The sequence below is a fragment of the Vigna umbellata genome, chromosome 6, assembly GCF_029865625.1.
Source record: "Vigna umbellata cultivar VRB3 chromosome 6, Vumbellata_1.0, whole genome shotgun sequence".
NCBI lineage: Eukaryota > Viridiplantae > Streptophyta > Magnoliopsida > Fabales > Fabaceae > Vigna > Vigna umbellata.
The window spans coordinates 20999406-21017126 of record NC_142170.1 but is presented as its reverse complement, the minus strand read 5'-3'; the positions used below and the strand labels follow the sequence as shown (position 1 = coordinate 21017126).

General features: G+C 35.6%; 1 protein-coding gene across 1 annotated transcript; it reads right to left on the bottom strand.

The window, feature by feature from the left end:
• Positions 1–920: 920 nt before the first annotated feature.
• On the bottom strand, positions 921–6487 carry LOC148196956 (uncharacterized). Its single transcript, XM_088093553.1, has 3 exons — positions 5398–6487; positions 2645–2715; positions 921–1223 (listed from the first exon to the last, which is right to left on the bottom strand). The coding sequence occupies exons 1-3, from the start codon at positions 6485–6487 to the stop codon at positions 921–923; spliced, it is 1464 nt and encodes a 487-aa protein (XP_087949679.1).
• Between the last annotated feature and the right edge of the window lie 11234 nt (positions 6488–17721).

Sequence of the window (17721 nt, the reverse complement as noted above, 5' to 3'; positions counted from 1 at the left end):
CATCCTAAATCTAAAATTCAGGACTTGGTGGTCTCTCTGGAGGTTGGAGATTAAAATGATTTTCAATGTTTCCAATGCGAGTATCAAGGTCATTGAACTGGTCGATCACAAATTCTTCATGATTTTGTTGCCACTCATATATTTGGTCAAAGTGAGATTGTTGAAAGAGACGCATATCCTCCAGTTGTTTAGACAGATTTGCAAAATGCTCCTCCATAGTCAGGGATGAATTTGAAGGCATGTGAGAAGGACCAGCATCAGCAGAGGTAGCAGCTGGGACAGGATCAACCATATGGGCGTCCATATCGTCATTGACATTATCGTGGTGATCATCATCCTTGTGAATGATCACACGGCCACGAGCAACAAAACCCATTTGGCGAAATGTTGTCTCACCAATTTCAGTGCCAATTGCTTGAATGGAGGTAGTGAGTTCGCCGTCCACACTTACACCTTTGTATTCTAAAATTCGAGAGATGAGAAGTGCATATGGAAAATGATAAGAAGAATATTTCTTGGCCTTTACCATGGTGTCGGAGATGAGGGCTGGCCAATCAATGTGGATGTGATTTAAAAGCCCATATAGTAGTAGAAGATCTTGCTCCGAGCATTGAGCATGGTTAGTGGCACGAGGACATAGGATCCATAGAATTAAGTAATGAATCATCCTTTCTTCAACCTTGAATCCACCCACAAGCAATTGGCGACGATTGATTTGGTGTTCAGGATGACGCAAAAAAGATTGAAAGGCGAGGAGACGATTGAAGTCCGGAATTTGTCCATATGTCATCATCCAGAATTATAGGGACACCTTTTACTTTTGTTGTGATGATGCCGTCACGATAACGCATATTGAAGTAGAAGACACGGATAAGATCAGGGTATATGCACCCCTTTTGCTCCACTAGATGAGTAAGTCCTTAACCACGAAACAGATCTGGAAATTGAAAGCCATAATAACGATAAAAGTCGAGACGGATGAACTTTACCGCCATGATTCGGCGTTCTTGCCAGAAATGAACATAGTCACCATGTTGCTCCTCATCTGAAATCCAACCTTCGATGGAAGCAGGACGAACATTTCGGGAGCGAGAGGAAGAAGCACCAGCAGTCCTCCTTCGGGTTCTTCTTGAATCAGCCATGAGAGAAGTGGGCACAAAAGAAACTTTGGAAGGAAAGAAGAAAGAGGAGAGATTTGGTTCAGATTTGGGTGCAGCAGGTTTCTGGGTGCAAAGAAGTGAGTAATAATCGATTATAGGGGGCTATTTATAAGAAAAAATGGAGAAACTAGCCGTTTATGACCGTTTCCAGCCATTAGGATTCACTGTAACGACTATATTTTTGAAACAGATCGCGTAATAATCGATTATTCTAAGTGATAATCGATTATCTGCTCATAAGTCACTTTCCAGAAATTGTGTAATAATCGATTATGTATGAAGATAATCGATTATCTTCGCATACAAGTCCAGTTTTGGTTTTGAATATGAATAATCGATTATTTGTAAGTGATAATCGATTATCTGCGAATAGGGGTTTTGGCCAAAGCTAAAAAATAATCGATTATTATAAGTTATAATCGATTATCTGCGAATAGGGGTTTTTGCCAAAGCTAAAAAATAATCGATTATTATCCTATGATAATCGATTAAAAGCGCTGATCGTACCAGAATTGAGAAAATTTTATAAAGTTTGAATTTAGGACATATCTAACACTCCTAACTCTCTTCTAAGCTCATAGAATCTATCTTTAGGTAGTGCTTTAGTGAAGATATCAGCCAATTGATGTAAAGTGTCAATGTATTCAATTTGGCAATCTCCCTTTTGAATGTGGTCTCTCAAGAAATGATGTCTAATTTCAATGTGCTTAGTTCTTGAGTGCATTATGGGGTTCTTAGTGAGGTTGATAGCACTAGTATTATCACATTTCAGAGGAATGTGATCAAGGAAGATATCAAAATCCTCCAGTTGTTGTTTCATCCATAAAATTTGGGCACAACAATTTCCAGCAGCAATGTATTCAGCTTCAGTGGTAGACAAGGCTACACAAGCTTGTTTCTTTGAATGCCAAGACACTAAAGAATAGCCCAGAAAATGACATGTTCCACTAGTACTTTTCCTATCAATTTTACAGCCACCATAATCTGCATCAGAATAACCTATCAAACTAGGTAAAGCATCAGAAGGATACCAAAGTCCAAAATATGGGGTGCCTTTAAGGTATTTCAAAATCCGTTTGACAGCAATTAGATGAGATTCTTTAGGATTAGCTTGGTACCTAGCACACACACACACTTTGCATAATGTCTGGTCTACTAGCAGTTAGATAAAGTAAGGATCCTATCATTCCTCTAAACATGGTTTCATTTACTCCTTCACCAGATTCATCCTTATCTAAATAGCAGGACGTTGCCATAGGTGTGTTGGCCTCTTTACAAGTATCCATACCAAACTTCTTAAGCACTTCTCTACAATATTTAGTTTGGGAGACAAAAGTTCCCCCATCTATTTGCTTTATTTGCAGTCCTAAGAAGAAGTTAAGCTCACCCATCATAGACATTTCAAATTCACCTTGCATGATTTGTGCAAATCCCTCACACAATGAATCATTTGTAGACCCAAAAATGATATCATCTACGTATACTTGAACAATCAAGATATGTTTTTCTACTTTTTTAATAAACAAGGTTGAATCAACCTTTCCTCTAGAGAAGTCATTTTAAATCAAGAAAGTACTAAGTCTTTCATACCAAGATCTAGGTGCCTGTTTTAGACCATACAAGGCCTTTTTCAACTTATAAACATGATTAGGATATTTAAAATCCTCAAAACCAGGAGGTTGACTAACGTATACCTCTTCTTTAATGAAACCATTTAAAAATGCACTTTTCACATCCATTTGATACAATTTAAACTTCATCAAGGATGCATACGCAAGTAACAATCTAATTGCTTCTAACCTGGCTACTGGGGCGTAAGTTTCATCATAGTCGATACCTTCCTCTTGGCAGTAGCCTTTTGCAACTAACCTGGCTTTGTTCTTGGTGATGTTGCCATCTTCATCAAGCTTGTTTCTAAACACCCACTTTGTTCCAATGATTTGATAATCATCTTGTCTAGGAATGAGTTCCCAAACATCATTCCTTTCAAATTGATTGAGTTCTTCTTGCATAGCAACACACCATTTATCATCTTGAAGAGCTTCCTTTATGTTCTTAGGTTCTACCTGAGACACAAAAGCTACTGTTAAGCAGAAATTATTAAGATTGTGTCTAGTAGTTACCCCTTTTAACATATCTCCGATGATGTTGTCCAGAGAAAGTCCTCTTGGTTGTTGATAGCTTTTAGGATCAACTACTTGATGTTCATTTTGAGTTTCTGGAGGATAGTTTTCATTTAGATACATCTCTTCAAGAGCTTCCCTCAAATAATCCTCATCACCTGCAATTGGTTTATTTGACTCAAGAGGGTTCACCTCAAGGTCCACAATTTCATCAAAGACAACATGCATTGATTCTTCAATTTTCAAGGTTCTTCTATTAAACACCCTATATGCTTTGCTAGTTAAAGAGTATCCTAAGAAGATTGCCTCATCAGATTTAGCATCAAATTTGCCTAGATTATCTTTACCATTATTCAAAACAAAACATTTGCATCCAAAGATTTTCAAATGAGATACATTTGGTTTTCTACCGTTAAACAGTTCATAGGGAGTTAGCTTAAGAATAGGCCTAATTATCATTCTGTTTAACACGTAACAAGCAGTACTAACTGCATCAGCCCAAAAGTATTTTGGCACATTAGATTCATTTAAAAGAGTCCTAGCTAGTTCTTCTAATGACCTATTTTTCCTTTCAACAACACCATTTTGTTGGGGAGTTCTTGGAGCAGAAAAATTATGAGCAATTCCATGTTTTTCACAAAACTTTTCAAAAGATTCGTTTTCAAACTCACCACCGTGATCACTTCTCAAGGTTTTGATTTTCAAATCCTTTTCATTTTGAACACGTTTTGCAAATGATTTGAATGCTTTAAAAGCTTCACTTTTCAAGGTTAAGAAAAATGTCCAAGTAAATCTAGTGTAGTCATCAACAATCACAAGAGCATAGTAGTTTCCACCAAAACTTTTAATTCTAGATGGACCAAACAAGTCCATATGCAAAAGTTCTAAAGGTTTTGATGTTGAAATCATGTTTTTAGACGAAAAAGAGGATTTGGTTTGCTTTCCCTTTTGACATGCAAAACATATTTTGTCTTTCTCAAATTTTAATTTAGGCAAACCAATCACAAGATCTTTTGAACTCAATTTATTTAAATGTTGCATATGAATATGCGCAGCTCTTTTATGCCATAACCAAGGATTTTCCTCTTTGGCAACTAAACATGTTATACTATGACTAGATGCATTTTCAATATCAATCAAGTAAATGTTATTATGCCTAACACCTTGCAAAGCAATTTCAGTAGAATTTTTAAAATATACGGTACATCTATCACTTTCAAAGGTTACCTTGAGACCCTTGTCACATAATTGACTTATGCTTAGGAGATTGTGTTTGAGACCTTCAACGCATAATACGTCCTTTATAGTCAATGTGTTTCCTCCTCCAATGTCTCCAGTGCCAATGATTCTACCTTTGTTATTATCTCCATAGGTCACAAATCCTTGCTTCTTCTTCTCAAAAGAAATAAACCTTTTCTTGTCACCGGTCATGTGTCTTGAACAACCACTGTCAAGATACCACAGTGACTTCTTTGACTTAGTAAGTTCCTACAAAACAAATTTTAGCAAGACTTTAGGTCCCCAATCTTATTATGGGTCCTTTGGGTTAGTTTATGCAAATATACATCATTTTACAATTTTAACCCATGCATATTTACCATTTGGAACACCAAAATGTTTGATGTTGCATTTGTTTGAGGTGTGACCAAGTTTCATGCAGTAAAAACAACAAGCCTCATACACTTTATTTTTCACAAGAGTTCCTTTTTCTACCCAAACTCTACGAGTTCTTATCACTTTATATTTTTTGTGTAGATGCGTGTTTCCACTTCTAGCATTGCTTCTCTCAAAGTTTGTTTTGGCATGTGACTTAGACTTATTTGCCTTTGCAAGTAAATTCTCAAGAATGTCAATATCAAACATATGACTTTTACACGATAGACATTCAGCAGGTTGTATAACAGTATCAAATTCAAATAACTTAGTTTCCAAATTACTAACTTTGTTTCTCAAAACAACTTCATCATCTAGTGCTTTTTCATACCTCAAATTCAATTCATTATGCTCTTTCTTTAGCTTTTTATGAGCAACATCAAGTTTTTCAGATTCATTTAACAAATCAAGAAATGTCTTTTGTAAGTCAAACTCATCACTTGACTCTAAGCTAGAATCACTTACTTGGCTTCCTGCATCTTCTAAGTCTGCCATTAAGCACAAGTTTGCTTCTTCATTTGAATCGCTTGAACTTGAAGAACTAGAAGCATTGTCTTCCCAAGCTATGTAAGCTTTCTTCTTCTTTGGAAACTTTCTTTCTTTCTTTTCTTCACTTTTCCTATTCTTAGGACAGTCAGTCTTCACATGACCCCTTTCTCCACATCCATAACATTTAATGCTTGATGGAGATCCTCGATTTTCTTTCCTTTCTCCATGGTATTTGTCTTTTCCCTTTGCTTTCATAAATTTAGCAAACTTCTTAATCATAAGACTCATGTTTTCCTCATCGTTATCGGAATCATCATCCTCAATTCTCTTAGAACTTTTTCCTTTTGAGATTTCAGACTTTAGGGCAAGCGTCTTTCTTTTGCCTTGATCCTCTTCTGTAGTTAATCTTCTTAGCTCAAGCTCATGCTCACGAAGCTTTCCAAAGAGAATCGCCGTTGACATTTGAGTGAGGTTTTGAGACTCCGAAATGGCAGTCACCTTTGGTTGCCAAGACCTGTCTAATGATTTCAAAATTTTCACATTCAACTCGTCAGTGTCAAAAGTCTTACCCAAACCTGTCAGGTGGTTCACAATGTGAGTGAAACGCTTCTGGACATCAGATATTGTTTCTCCAGGCTGCATTCTGAACATCTCATACTCCTGAATGAGTGTGTTCTTCCTTGCACGTTTCACGTCGTCTGTACCCTCATGTGTGACTCTGAGGACCTCCCACATCTCCTGTGTTGTCTTACACACTGAAATTCTATAAAATTCATCAAGTACTACAGTAGATGAAATAATATTACGAGCCTTAATATCAAATTGGGCTCTTCTATTTTCCTCAGGAGTCCAATTAAAGTATGGTTTTTCTACTTCTACACCATCAACAGTTCTTTTAGGAATATAGGGACCATTTAGCACAGCTTCCCAGATGCCTCTGTCAACAGACCCCATAAAAATTTCCATTCTGACTTTCCAGAATGCATAGTTATCACCAGTAAAAAGAGGTGGTCTGTTGATGGATGCACCCTCAGCATATACTTGATTTTGATGACCGACCATTTTCGCAAAAGTTTGAAAGAATATCAAAGCAAGCTCTGATACAAATTGTCGGAACAATCGGTACCGTTATAGAGTTGCGCAGCAGAATAAAATACTCGGAAAGCGTGTTACGGTCACAAATCGAGTTATGATGGTCCGTTTTAGAAAATCAATTTTCTTAGAGAAAATTTAACAAACACTTGATGTGCATAAAACAGTAACGAGTGTAAGGAATAGAAAAGTTGACACACTGGATTTTTATCCTGGTTCGATTCAAAAGAATCTACGTCCAGTTGTTAATCACTATAAAGAGTGATTAACGATTTCACTAAAATCAGTTTCAGCAAAATACAATTAAGAGTGAATAAACAAACCGAAATATAAAACCTTCCTTCGACCAACGAAATGGAAGCCAACAATCTACACTTTCCTTCAACTCTGGAACAGTGCAGAACAGTTCTTCCTTCGACCAACGAACCGGAAGAACAATAGCGTTGCCAACTCGAAGAGAATCGCTCCGACCTTTGACCCACAAAGCGAGAGCTTCTCCTTTTCACGAGACTAGGCAGTGCAATGAACTAGCTTTTGGAACTTCCTCAGATCACACTGTATTCTCAAAAGCTCAGTAGTATTTCTAAGAGTTCTAGAACTCATCTATATAGCCCATTGTTCTAAAGTTTGCAAAGATGAATTATAACTGCCGCAGATAATCGATTATTGTTAGTGATAATCGATTATTCGAGTCCGTTACAGGGTTTTCAAAAAGTGATAATTGATTATCCTGAGGAATAATCGATTATTCCAGAGACTTTTGGCAGTTCTCATCAGAACTGTGATAATCGATTATTTGGAGTAATAATCGATTATTCCAGAGCAACGAGGTTTTTCAGAAGGGCTCAGGATAATCGATTATAGCTTCTAATAATCGATTAAATGCGTAGCAGTTAAAAATACGAATTTTTCTAAGTATTACATGTTTAAGGCTTTTCCTAATACATTTATAATCTACAAATTGCTTTTAAAACAACTATAACAATGTATCATCTTTCAGCATCATCAAAATTATTTATCTTCAAATTTACCAATGCTCTTCATTGGTAACAAAGTACTTGCTGGATGCTGGACCAGGGCTACTAGGTGCACCGCTGCCTTCCTTGTGCACCTCCCAAGACGCCGTTGTCCGCATGAATCCAAGCCCATGTGCTGCTGGACTTTGTGGACGTGGCAGCTCTCAAGGTCCGTGTGCTTCTGTCTACTTGAAGCACCCATGGACGTTCCTACTTGAAGGCAACAAAAGAAGCCAAAAACTATTTCAATTTGTGGGTCGTGACATGTTGCTTCAGCCTTCCTTCTGTGTGCACACCTCTTCCAACGCTAGACAGTGTGTTCTTCTTTTCTTGTGGGTCGTGCTGGATGCTGCTGGACGTTAGCTGGGCCATGGAATTCTTTTCCCAGCCAGCTGAACCCGTGAGCTACTCAAGGACCGTGTGTTATGTGCTTCCCCAATGTGTTGGACGATCCCTCCAAACTTGAATGCAGTCCAAATGAATTTGACTTTTCTCCCAGCACCCCTTTTTTAAAAATACGATGTGGGCTGCTCTCTTCTTTTGCCTTGGGCCCAATTGCCATTTCTCATTTAACCTCCAAATGTTCCAAATTGTATTTCCAAAATTTTTCCTGCAATCAATGATGAAAATAATTAGCTCAAATAATTCAAATTAATTAAAATAAGAATTTCTGATCAAATTGAGCACAATTAGGAAAAATGGGAAAATACTGGACATTTAAGCACAATTCCCTGATTAATTCTAGCACAATAAACTAAGTGAAGTCAAGAAAATATTGACTCATCAAAATAGACCACACTTAGTCTTTTGCACTCCTGGGCAAAATCAAGACGCAAATCAAGGAATAGTTCAAAGGACATCAGGGAAGTGACACAAACTCAGCACACAGAAAACAAAGACGAACAAGGAAAGAAACAGAATTACACAGTTTTCAAGGAATCTGGACCAAGAAAGAACGTAGAAAATATCCAACATAGAATCAAGAAAAGCAGATGCTCATGAAATCATCCAAGTAATTTAAAGCATGGCAAAATGATCAATCAACTCAAGAGGTGAATCAAAAGTAACAAAACCTCACAGATGTACTGTATCTCTCAAGTGTCTAGGGTAAACAATGTTAACTCAATGTACTCAAGAAAGCAAACAACAACAGACTTGGCAAGTCTCTAATATCAACACTCAAAACATATGCATGTTCAAATCAAAAGGTCTTTTATGGATGTAATGGGGCCAAGGACAAGGGAGGATATAATATCCATGAGAAGCTATAAACCAAAAGAAATAGAGGAGAAATAGGGAACAAGTGTAAACACATTCAAATCACACCCAAAACATCTAATTTAATCCTCTTCTTGACTCCATTATTCACAAAAAAAAATTTCTCTATTTTTTTTTTCATCATGTCTCTTCTCTTTTCTCTCTTTAGCACACAACTGTAAGAGACACGATATAAATCATATTTCCAAAAAGAAAACAAGAAGAAGAACCAACTAGCTAATTCATCAGAATACCCAAGGAGACCACACTCGTTCCCAAAACACTTCCAAAGCTCCAAAATTTCCTAAGGTTTAGGTAAACATGGTTTTTCACATAAACCTAGTGTATGAGCTTCAAAACAAAGAAATAGGGAAAGTATAGGCTCAAAAGGGGTTATCAAAGGATCACAACAAGGCAGGCTTATTTGGCTAGAGAGGCTCAAGAACAAAACTGCCTTTATCACTTCCAAACATGCATATCAATCAAGAATTATCAACCAGAGTCAAGCCAAGGCATATGTGCAAGCAATCAAGAGACATATCACACATAAGAAAGACATAAAGTGGCTCAAATCTCACATAAGGTACTTCTGTCACAATCAATTCAACTCTCAAACATCATAATCATCTTCCAAGCAGAGAAAAGCAAGGATTTCCAACCAATCAGAGTATCAATGAAGTGAAAGACACATCTACAACCTAAACAAAGTCCAGAAATCAAGAGAAACATGTAAACATGTACACAAGACAAAACAAAAACTACCTAGAAAAGAAAAAATTTAACACGGAAAAAAAAAAACTAACAAAGAAAAATCAGAATCTCCCCCAATAGACCACACTTAAACTACACAGTGTACTCAATGTGTCATAAGCATAAGATCAAAAATCAGAATAGTCAACAGATCATGGACAAGTGCAATAAAGTGGGGAAAGGGGGAGAAGGAAAAAGAAAACTCCCCTAGGTTAGGGTGGAAATTTCCAATTTTGGACTATCAGGGAGATGTCTTCCACCATAGGATCCAACAAGGAAGTTTTGGGGAAGAACTACTTCATCCTCTAGATTTGATCGAGCAGGGAAATGTCTTCCATAGCTGGATCTAAGAAGAAGTGATTGTTGATGAGCGGGTTCAACCAGTGCCTATTAATCTTCAAATTGTTGTGTATGTAAGCACCTTTGTCTGCCATTGTGGGTGTTTGCTGGTCAAATTCATGTGTACCTCCTGCAATAGGGTTAGTGCAATGTGGTTCCAAAGAAATGACATGCAGGGGTATAACACCCAATCCAAGTGTAACAAGCTGAACCTCAATTATACTCTTAGAACATGAATCACTTTCAAATTTAGAAACAATATGAACAAAAGGCTCAGATTCATGCTTAGTGCATGAATAAGAAGTATTTAGATAGGATGACAAAAGTTGTTTCTCATCATGCAAAGAGTGGAAATGAAAAGCATTTTCATCAACAATATAATCATCAACATACCCCTCAACAGCATAATCATCAACATAATCAAATTGAGGTATGTTTACCTCCACTTCCCTAAAGATTGGTAAAGTGATGGAAGATGAAAGTGGTCTACCTAACTCAAAGGTGTTGCTCATACCTGCCTGGTCCTCAAAATCTTTATCAGGATCTATGTCCTCAAGCACAAGAGTAGGGACATCTGAAGGTGGGAAAGTAGGTGGCGTAGTAGTAAGCTCATGACTCTGCTCCTCATCTCCTATGTGGATGACACTAACATCATCAGGAATCTGAATAGTCTAAAATGGTGATTCCTCTAAATCTTGAGACTGTTCCTGATTGAGTTGAGTGGCCATCTGCCCTATCTGATCAGTCAAACTCTAAATGGCAGCTTTTATTTCCTACTCAAACTTCATGTTCTCTTGTTGAAACTGAATGTTCTCTTGCTAAAACTGAAGGTTCTGCATGGTCATTTTCTCCAACAGCTCCTGCAATGTAGGCTCAGAAGTAGAAGGTTGATGAGCTATTTGGGCAAGCTCATAAAGTTGCAGCTGTTGTTGTTGCTAGACTGACGGAGGCATATAAGCATTCTGAGATGGTGTTTCCTGATATTATTGTGGAGCATCATACCATCCCAAGCTAGGGTCATTCCATCCAGGATCGTTATTGTAACCATATTGCACAGGGGAGAATTCGCTCAGAAACTGATGTTCAAGATCCTCCCAACTGATAACGGATCCTGGAGGAAGACAATATTCCCAATCTTTCGCTGCTTCTTGTAATGAGTGTGAAAATGCTCTTAAGAAAATGTGATCATCAAGAAAAGTGAAGAAAGAAAGAAAAAGAAAACTCACAAAGAGAAGAAGGCCTACATTGCTTGGAATGATAATGACTCGTGTAGCTCAAGTGTTTCAAATGAGGAAGCAAATCTTTTTCTAATGACTGACTCAGAAGAAGTTGGAAGCCAAGTAAGTGATTTTAGCTCTGAATCTAATGAGTTAGATTTGGAAAAAGCCTTCTTTGAATTGATGAATCAATCTGAAAAACTTGATGATGCTCATAAAAAGCTAAAGCAAGAACATAATGAATTAAAATTGAAATATGAAAAAAGCGTTAGATGAAGAAGTAGTTTTAAGAAATAAAGTTAATAATCTTGAAACTAAGTTGATTGAATCTAATGCAAATGAAAAACATGTTGAGTGTTTATCTTGTAAAAGTCACATGTTTGACATTAACATACTTGAAAATTTACTTTCTAAAGCAACCAAGTTTGTCTTACATGTTCAAAATGGTTTTAGAAAGAGCAATGTTAGAAATAAAAACATGCATCATCATAAAAAGTCAAAAATGAAGAGAACTCGTAGAGTTTGCATTAGTACAAAAACAGCATATAACGTCACGCGTTCAACGTCCAACCACTGAATAACCAACGTTAAAAACGAGCGGTTGCATTTTTGTAAATAAATGCAATTATTAAACGTCATTTAGAATTGTAATTTGACGTAAAAGGATATAAAATGTCGAATGACTTTTAAATTCGATGTCAAAAGGTTAGTGAATTCAATAAAAATTTGAGTCGGAGATTGAAAATTCATTCACTTTATCTTAGCGTGCGATACTTTCTTCTCTTCTAAAACGTTTCTCGAACGAAATTTGACAAGCATCACATATAATCTTTCTTTCATTTGATACAAATGCATGTTAATTAATTACTTTATGTATGATTTTTGTTTGTTTTAACCGATTATTTTTGTACTCTTGTCCTTCATAGGCGCATACTGTTTTCTCTCTCATTGTGACGAATTTTTATTCCGACGAACACACCTTTTGAAGGTTAGTTTTCATTTTCCTTTCGAAGAACTTATTTGTTGAACTTGTTTGTTGTTTTTTATGTTGAACTTGTTTGTTGTTGTTGTTTAATTGAACTTGTTTGTTGTTGTTTGATTGAACTTGTTTGTTGTTGTTTGATTGAACTTGTTTGTTGTTGATACTACACTACACGTTCATAGTTCATGCTTTATAAAATACCAAACACTAAAATTTGTTGTTTTTTGCTTTTCAGGTCTCGTGGAGTTGTAAAAAAGGATCAGAATTAATTAAAAAAAACAAAAAAAGTTTATTAACGTTTAATAAATACAAAATTCGACGTTAAGCTAACATCGTATATTAACAAAATTCGACGTTAATTTAACGTCGAGTTTTTTAAATTCGACGTAAATTTAACTTCTCCTGATATGACGTCGTTCACGAATTCGCCATTAAAAGCCCAATATATTTGACGTTGTACGCGATTTTTGTACTAGTGTTGGGTTGAAAAAGGGACTTTTGTGAAAATAAGGTGCATGATGTTTGTTGTTTTTATTGTATGAGACATGGTCATACATCAAACAAATGCAACATTAAACATTTTGGAGTTCAAAATGGAAAACATGCATGGGTTAAAGTTGTGAAATGATGTTTGCTTGCATGTACTAACCCCAAGGACCCAAATGAGATTGTGGGGGACCAAACCTCTCTTGGTTGGTTTTGCAGGTTAAGTTCTCAAAAGGAGAGGATAACTCCATGGTATTCTGCTTTTGGATTTGATGCTCTAGGCCAGAAAGTGACTCCATTAAATGGCATTCAAAGCATTAGTTCGAGCTCCATGTGATTGAGCTAAGTGTTGTGTGAACTGTGTTGTTGCACTTTGTTCTACTTATCTTTTTGATCTTCCATTATCTGATTATTATTATATTCATTTTTGTTTGGGCAAATGATATGTCCATCACTGGTTCATTCATCCTGTTGTGTGTTCTTATCTATTTACACCTTTTAATCAGTAAAATTCATCTATTTGAGACATTCATGTGCTGAATTTGATTTTTGTCATGTTTAGTCATGTGCATTGTTATTTCAGTACTTTATTTTTAAATTATAAATTGAATCTATGTTTAACTAGTTTAGTATTTAATTTCATGAGTACTTTGAAGTTAGCCTTGGTGTAATCTCTGTCAAGCATTAAAAGCTATGAAAGATTCAATTGAATGAGCTGGTTGATAGATTTTCATTGGTATTTTTGGATTATTAAGTCATTTGATGATTGAATTGCCATTTTTGTTTCTTATTTATAAATTTGTGGTTGTCCTGTTTTGTCTCTAGTGTCTGATAGCTTTGCCTAGCAAATCCTGTTTCAGAAGCCTGAGTGTAGTTGATTAAGCTGGGGGATAAAATCCATTGAACCAAGATAAACAATTTTATTGAATTAAATCCGATTAATGCATATTGTTGTTTTAATTTTTGTATATGTTGTTTTGATATGCAGAGCTGAATTCACGGGGTTGAACAAATTGGGATATGAGAGAGCATGAATCATAGTTGTTGTTTGGGAAGTTGTAAATTGTGTTGTTAAAGTTAGTGTTTGGAACTGATTGTGCTAGCTGAAATGCTTTCATGTTAAACCTGTAGCAGCTGTGATCATATCCATTTGAGCTACTGTTGCATTCATTTTAGTTTATAAATTGGTTGTTGAATCATTAATATCTTCATTGTTTGAAAAGTAATTGTCGATTTCATGGGTTAATTGAGTATGCTGAAAACTGAATTTGAATTGCATATTTAAGGGGGTGTCTTTACTTTATGACCTTAGAAGAGAATTGGGAGAAGTAATTATGTCTTAGAAGTAAAATATTCATAAGAGTTTTAATTTTTCGTAAGTCTAGCATATTTAATCGATTATTGCATGGAATAGTCGATTATCATTGCATGCACTCAAAACTAATTTTGTTAAGATATAAGAGGATAGGATATAAGAGGATAGGCTATAATTGTGATACCGACTGAACGCATGCTCCATTGGTTATAATTATGATATAGTCGATTATCATTCTGGTATATTTACCGAATGGCGCATGGAATAGTCGATTATCATTCTGGTATATTTACCGAATGGCGCATGCTCCACTGGTTATAATTGTGATACCGACTGAACGATTCATATGGTACACAAGGAGAACTACGTTAGTTACCGAACAGTTTTTAAGAATTACACAGTAATTGGTTTTTCCCTTTTAATTAAACCAGACGGTTCATATGGTACATTAAGTTTCTCTTATTATCATTTCTTACATAATTTGATTTGTTGAGGGGAGAACATTTTGAGGGGGAGTACTTCTACGTGCTTTATGCTTATGATCAAAAAGGGGAGAAGAATAAACTTAACAAACCTCTAAAGCAGTTACTACTAACCTGTTTGTAAGTTTGTATTTTATGCAGATTCACAAAGATGCTTTTAAACAACGAATTTTGTATCATCATCAAAAAGGGGGAGATTATTACCAATGAGAAGCATTGGTATCTTGAAGATAATGATTTTGATGATGTTACAAAGTGAAGAATAAGAAGACTTTTGTTGTATGAGAGTTTAAAAGCATTTCTGCATAAGAGAAGACATCAAGACCGAACGGTAGACTTCATGACCAAGACCAAGCAATCAGGACATGAGTAGTCATGACCAAGAACTTAGGACCGAGTGGTAAAGTTATGACCAAGACCAAGCAGTGGAAGGCATGACTGGGACTGAACGGTCGTATCAAATTAAGGTTGAACGGTCACTCAACAGTTGAAGGTCGAACGACATATAATAGATAAAGGTCGAACATTATTCATGGTCGAATACAACTAGAAAACCGAACAGTCGATCAAGACTAACACTAGCAGAACATAGTTCAGGACCGAACGAAGTTGAACATTGGCGAAACTCAGTAATACCCAATGGTCACTAACATTGGTCGAACACAAGTTGAAGACCGAATGGTGTCAAACTCAAACCGAACGGCAGAAGGCAATCAAATCTCAAACCGAATGGTAGAAGGAGGTGAAGAACTGGAACCGATCGGTTGAAGAATAAATATTCTAAATTATTCCAAGTCTCGCAAATAATCGATTATCACTTATAATAATTGATTATCACTGGCAGTTGAAATGCATCTCTTCAGTTTCAGACCAGTAGGCTATATATACCTTTTCCAAACACTTTAGAAAGGCATCTAAGTCATTTGAGAATATAATGTGATCTAAGGAAGTTCTCAAGTGTTAGTCCATTACTCTTGTCAAGTCTTGTGAATAGGAGAAGCTCGCGCTTTGTGTGTTGAAGGTTGGAGCGGTTCTCTTCAAGTTGGCAGAGTTGTTTTCTTCCGGTTCGTTGGTCAAAGGAAGATATTTGTTGCACTGTTCTAGTTCGTCTGTCGAAGGAAAGTGTTCGCTGCTTGCTTCCGGTTCGTTTGTCGAAGGAAGTTTCCTTCTGGTTCATTCATCGAAGGAAGGTTTTATCATTTTTATTTCATTCACTATATTGTAATCTGTAAAACTGTTTTTAGTGAAAAAGTTAATCACTATTCATAGTGATTAATGACTAGACATAGAATCTTTTGATTCGAACTAGGATAAAAATCATTTGTGTGATTTTTTCTATTCCCTACACTCTTTACATTTTCTACACATCAACTATTTGATAAAACGTTTAAGAGAAAATTAAAGGAACCATTTTTAAAATTGACCGAACAAGCTCCTTTCTTTTAAACAATATGTATCGTACTCTGTTTTGATATTTCCGCTGCGCAAAATCGGTACCGATTGTTCCAACAATATCCACTAAAGGTTGCATGTGACTTCTCAAATATTCTGTAAAGGATAAGTTGTCTATCGAAGACTGAGGACTACACCCCAAAGGAGTAAATTGAATATGTTATATAGAAAATACTAATGGCAATACACCAAGTATTGTGTTCCAAAATTGAAGACTAGGTACCATTAGCTAATAGACACACCCCTCACTAGAGTCAAGTGTCGCCTATCGATACATATCCCAACTCGCCGAAGACATCAACATACTACGTGACTTAGCCAAAATTGGCTGCAAATCACACAGGTAAAATGATGTTTGGGCTAATGGACTAATTAGCCCATTATCAAGCCCATTCAAGTAAGGTTCCATGGCTAGTAAAATACTCCTATAAATATTATTTTAATTGAGTCTAGACTTTACTTTTTCATTAAATCATACTTTGACTAGTTAATCTTTAACTCAGAGCACTAACTTGAGTGTCTAAGAATTTTCTACTGACACCTCACCCGCACATTATAGAGGACAAGTATCAAGAAGACAAAGGAGGTTTGAAAGACAAGTACTAAGTAGTGAAAATTCGTGAAGTGGAAGAAAACTCTTTGTAGGGTACCTTTGACTCTGTAAATATATTTCAACATTTGCTCGTTGTTTGAGAGACATGGGGAAAAGATGGTTCAAATATTATATTCTTATTATTTGATTAATTTTTCTTTTTCAAATATTGAAATATTGAACATAGACTATTATAAATTTTATTTTATTTTTTAGTGACAACTCATTTAAATACTTAAATAAGACTTTAAAGACAAAATATTGTTGCTTTGATTTATCTTAATAAATTTGTCTTTGTATTTCAAAAAATTAAACCCACTATTTATTAATATTTTATCAACATTGCGATGGAGGACCATATGGACGAAGCCACATTAGACCATTGACAAGAGTTATGGTTAGGAGAATGGAAGAAGAAGAAGGAGTTCAAAGAACTCTACTTTTATGGAGCATAGTTCATTAGCTTATCTCTCATCTTAAGTTTTGTAAATATGTAAATAAGTTTTTCTTTAGGCCTTGTATTTGGGCCAATGTTACATTTCATTTTGGCTTGTATTTTGGCCAATTTAGGTTTTGAGGTACTGATTTAATCGATTAAAAAAACTCATAATCGATTAAAATTGTAACTTTTTTTTTAAAAAAAATAGTAGTTTTGCTTATTTAATCCATTATGAGTTTTACATAATCGACTAAAATAAACATATTATGTTAGAAACTACAATATTGTTTTTTAAACTTGCTTCTTAAGTGGAATGCAAAACAAGGGAGGTTTTGTGCTTGCTTGTACTTTAAGGAACCCTTAGGAATCTTTATTAGAGGTGAAAGGATCTTGTATAATGCACTTACTCTTGAAGAAGGTTCAAGAAGCTCCTATGTTCATTAAACTTTTCTTAGTCATTGAATTCTTTTCTTTTCTTCTTTGTTAAGTCTTGAGTTCACTCCATCATCTATAAAAGGAGTGCTTAAGAATTTGTAAACTTCAACTCTAAAAATAATATAGAGAATTTTTTTCTATTTGTAGTCTCTCTTTCTAAGTTCATTAGGAAACTTCCTTTAAGAAACACTCCACTCTCCAAACACCACATCCCTTATCTTTTCATGCTTCCTCGTCTAGCTCATCCTCTCTATGAAGTCTTCTTCAACTTGTGTAAGGAATATTTCCATCATTTAGTATAAAGTGCATAGGCATTGTTCATGCTTTTCTTATATGTTTTGTGTTTAAGTGATATATGTATCTCACGTTATCTTTATCTAACTATTTGAACTACAACATCAATTCATCTTATATGTTATGTGTTTGAGTGATATATGTATCT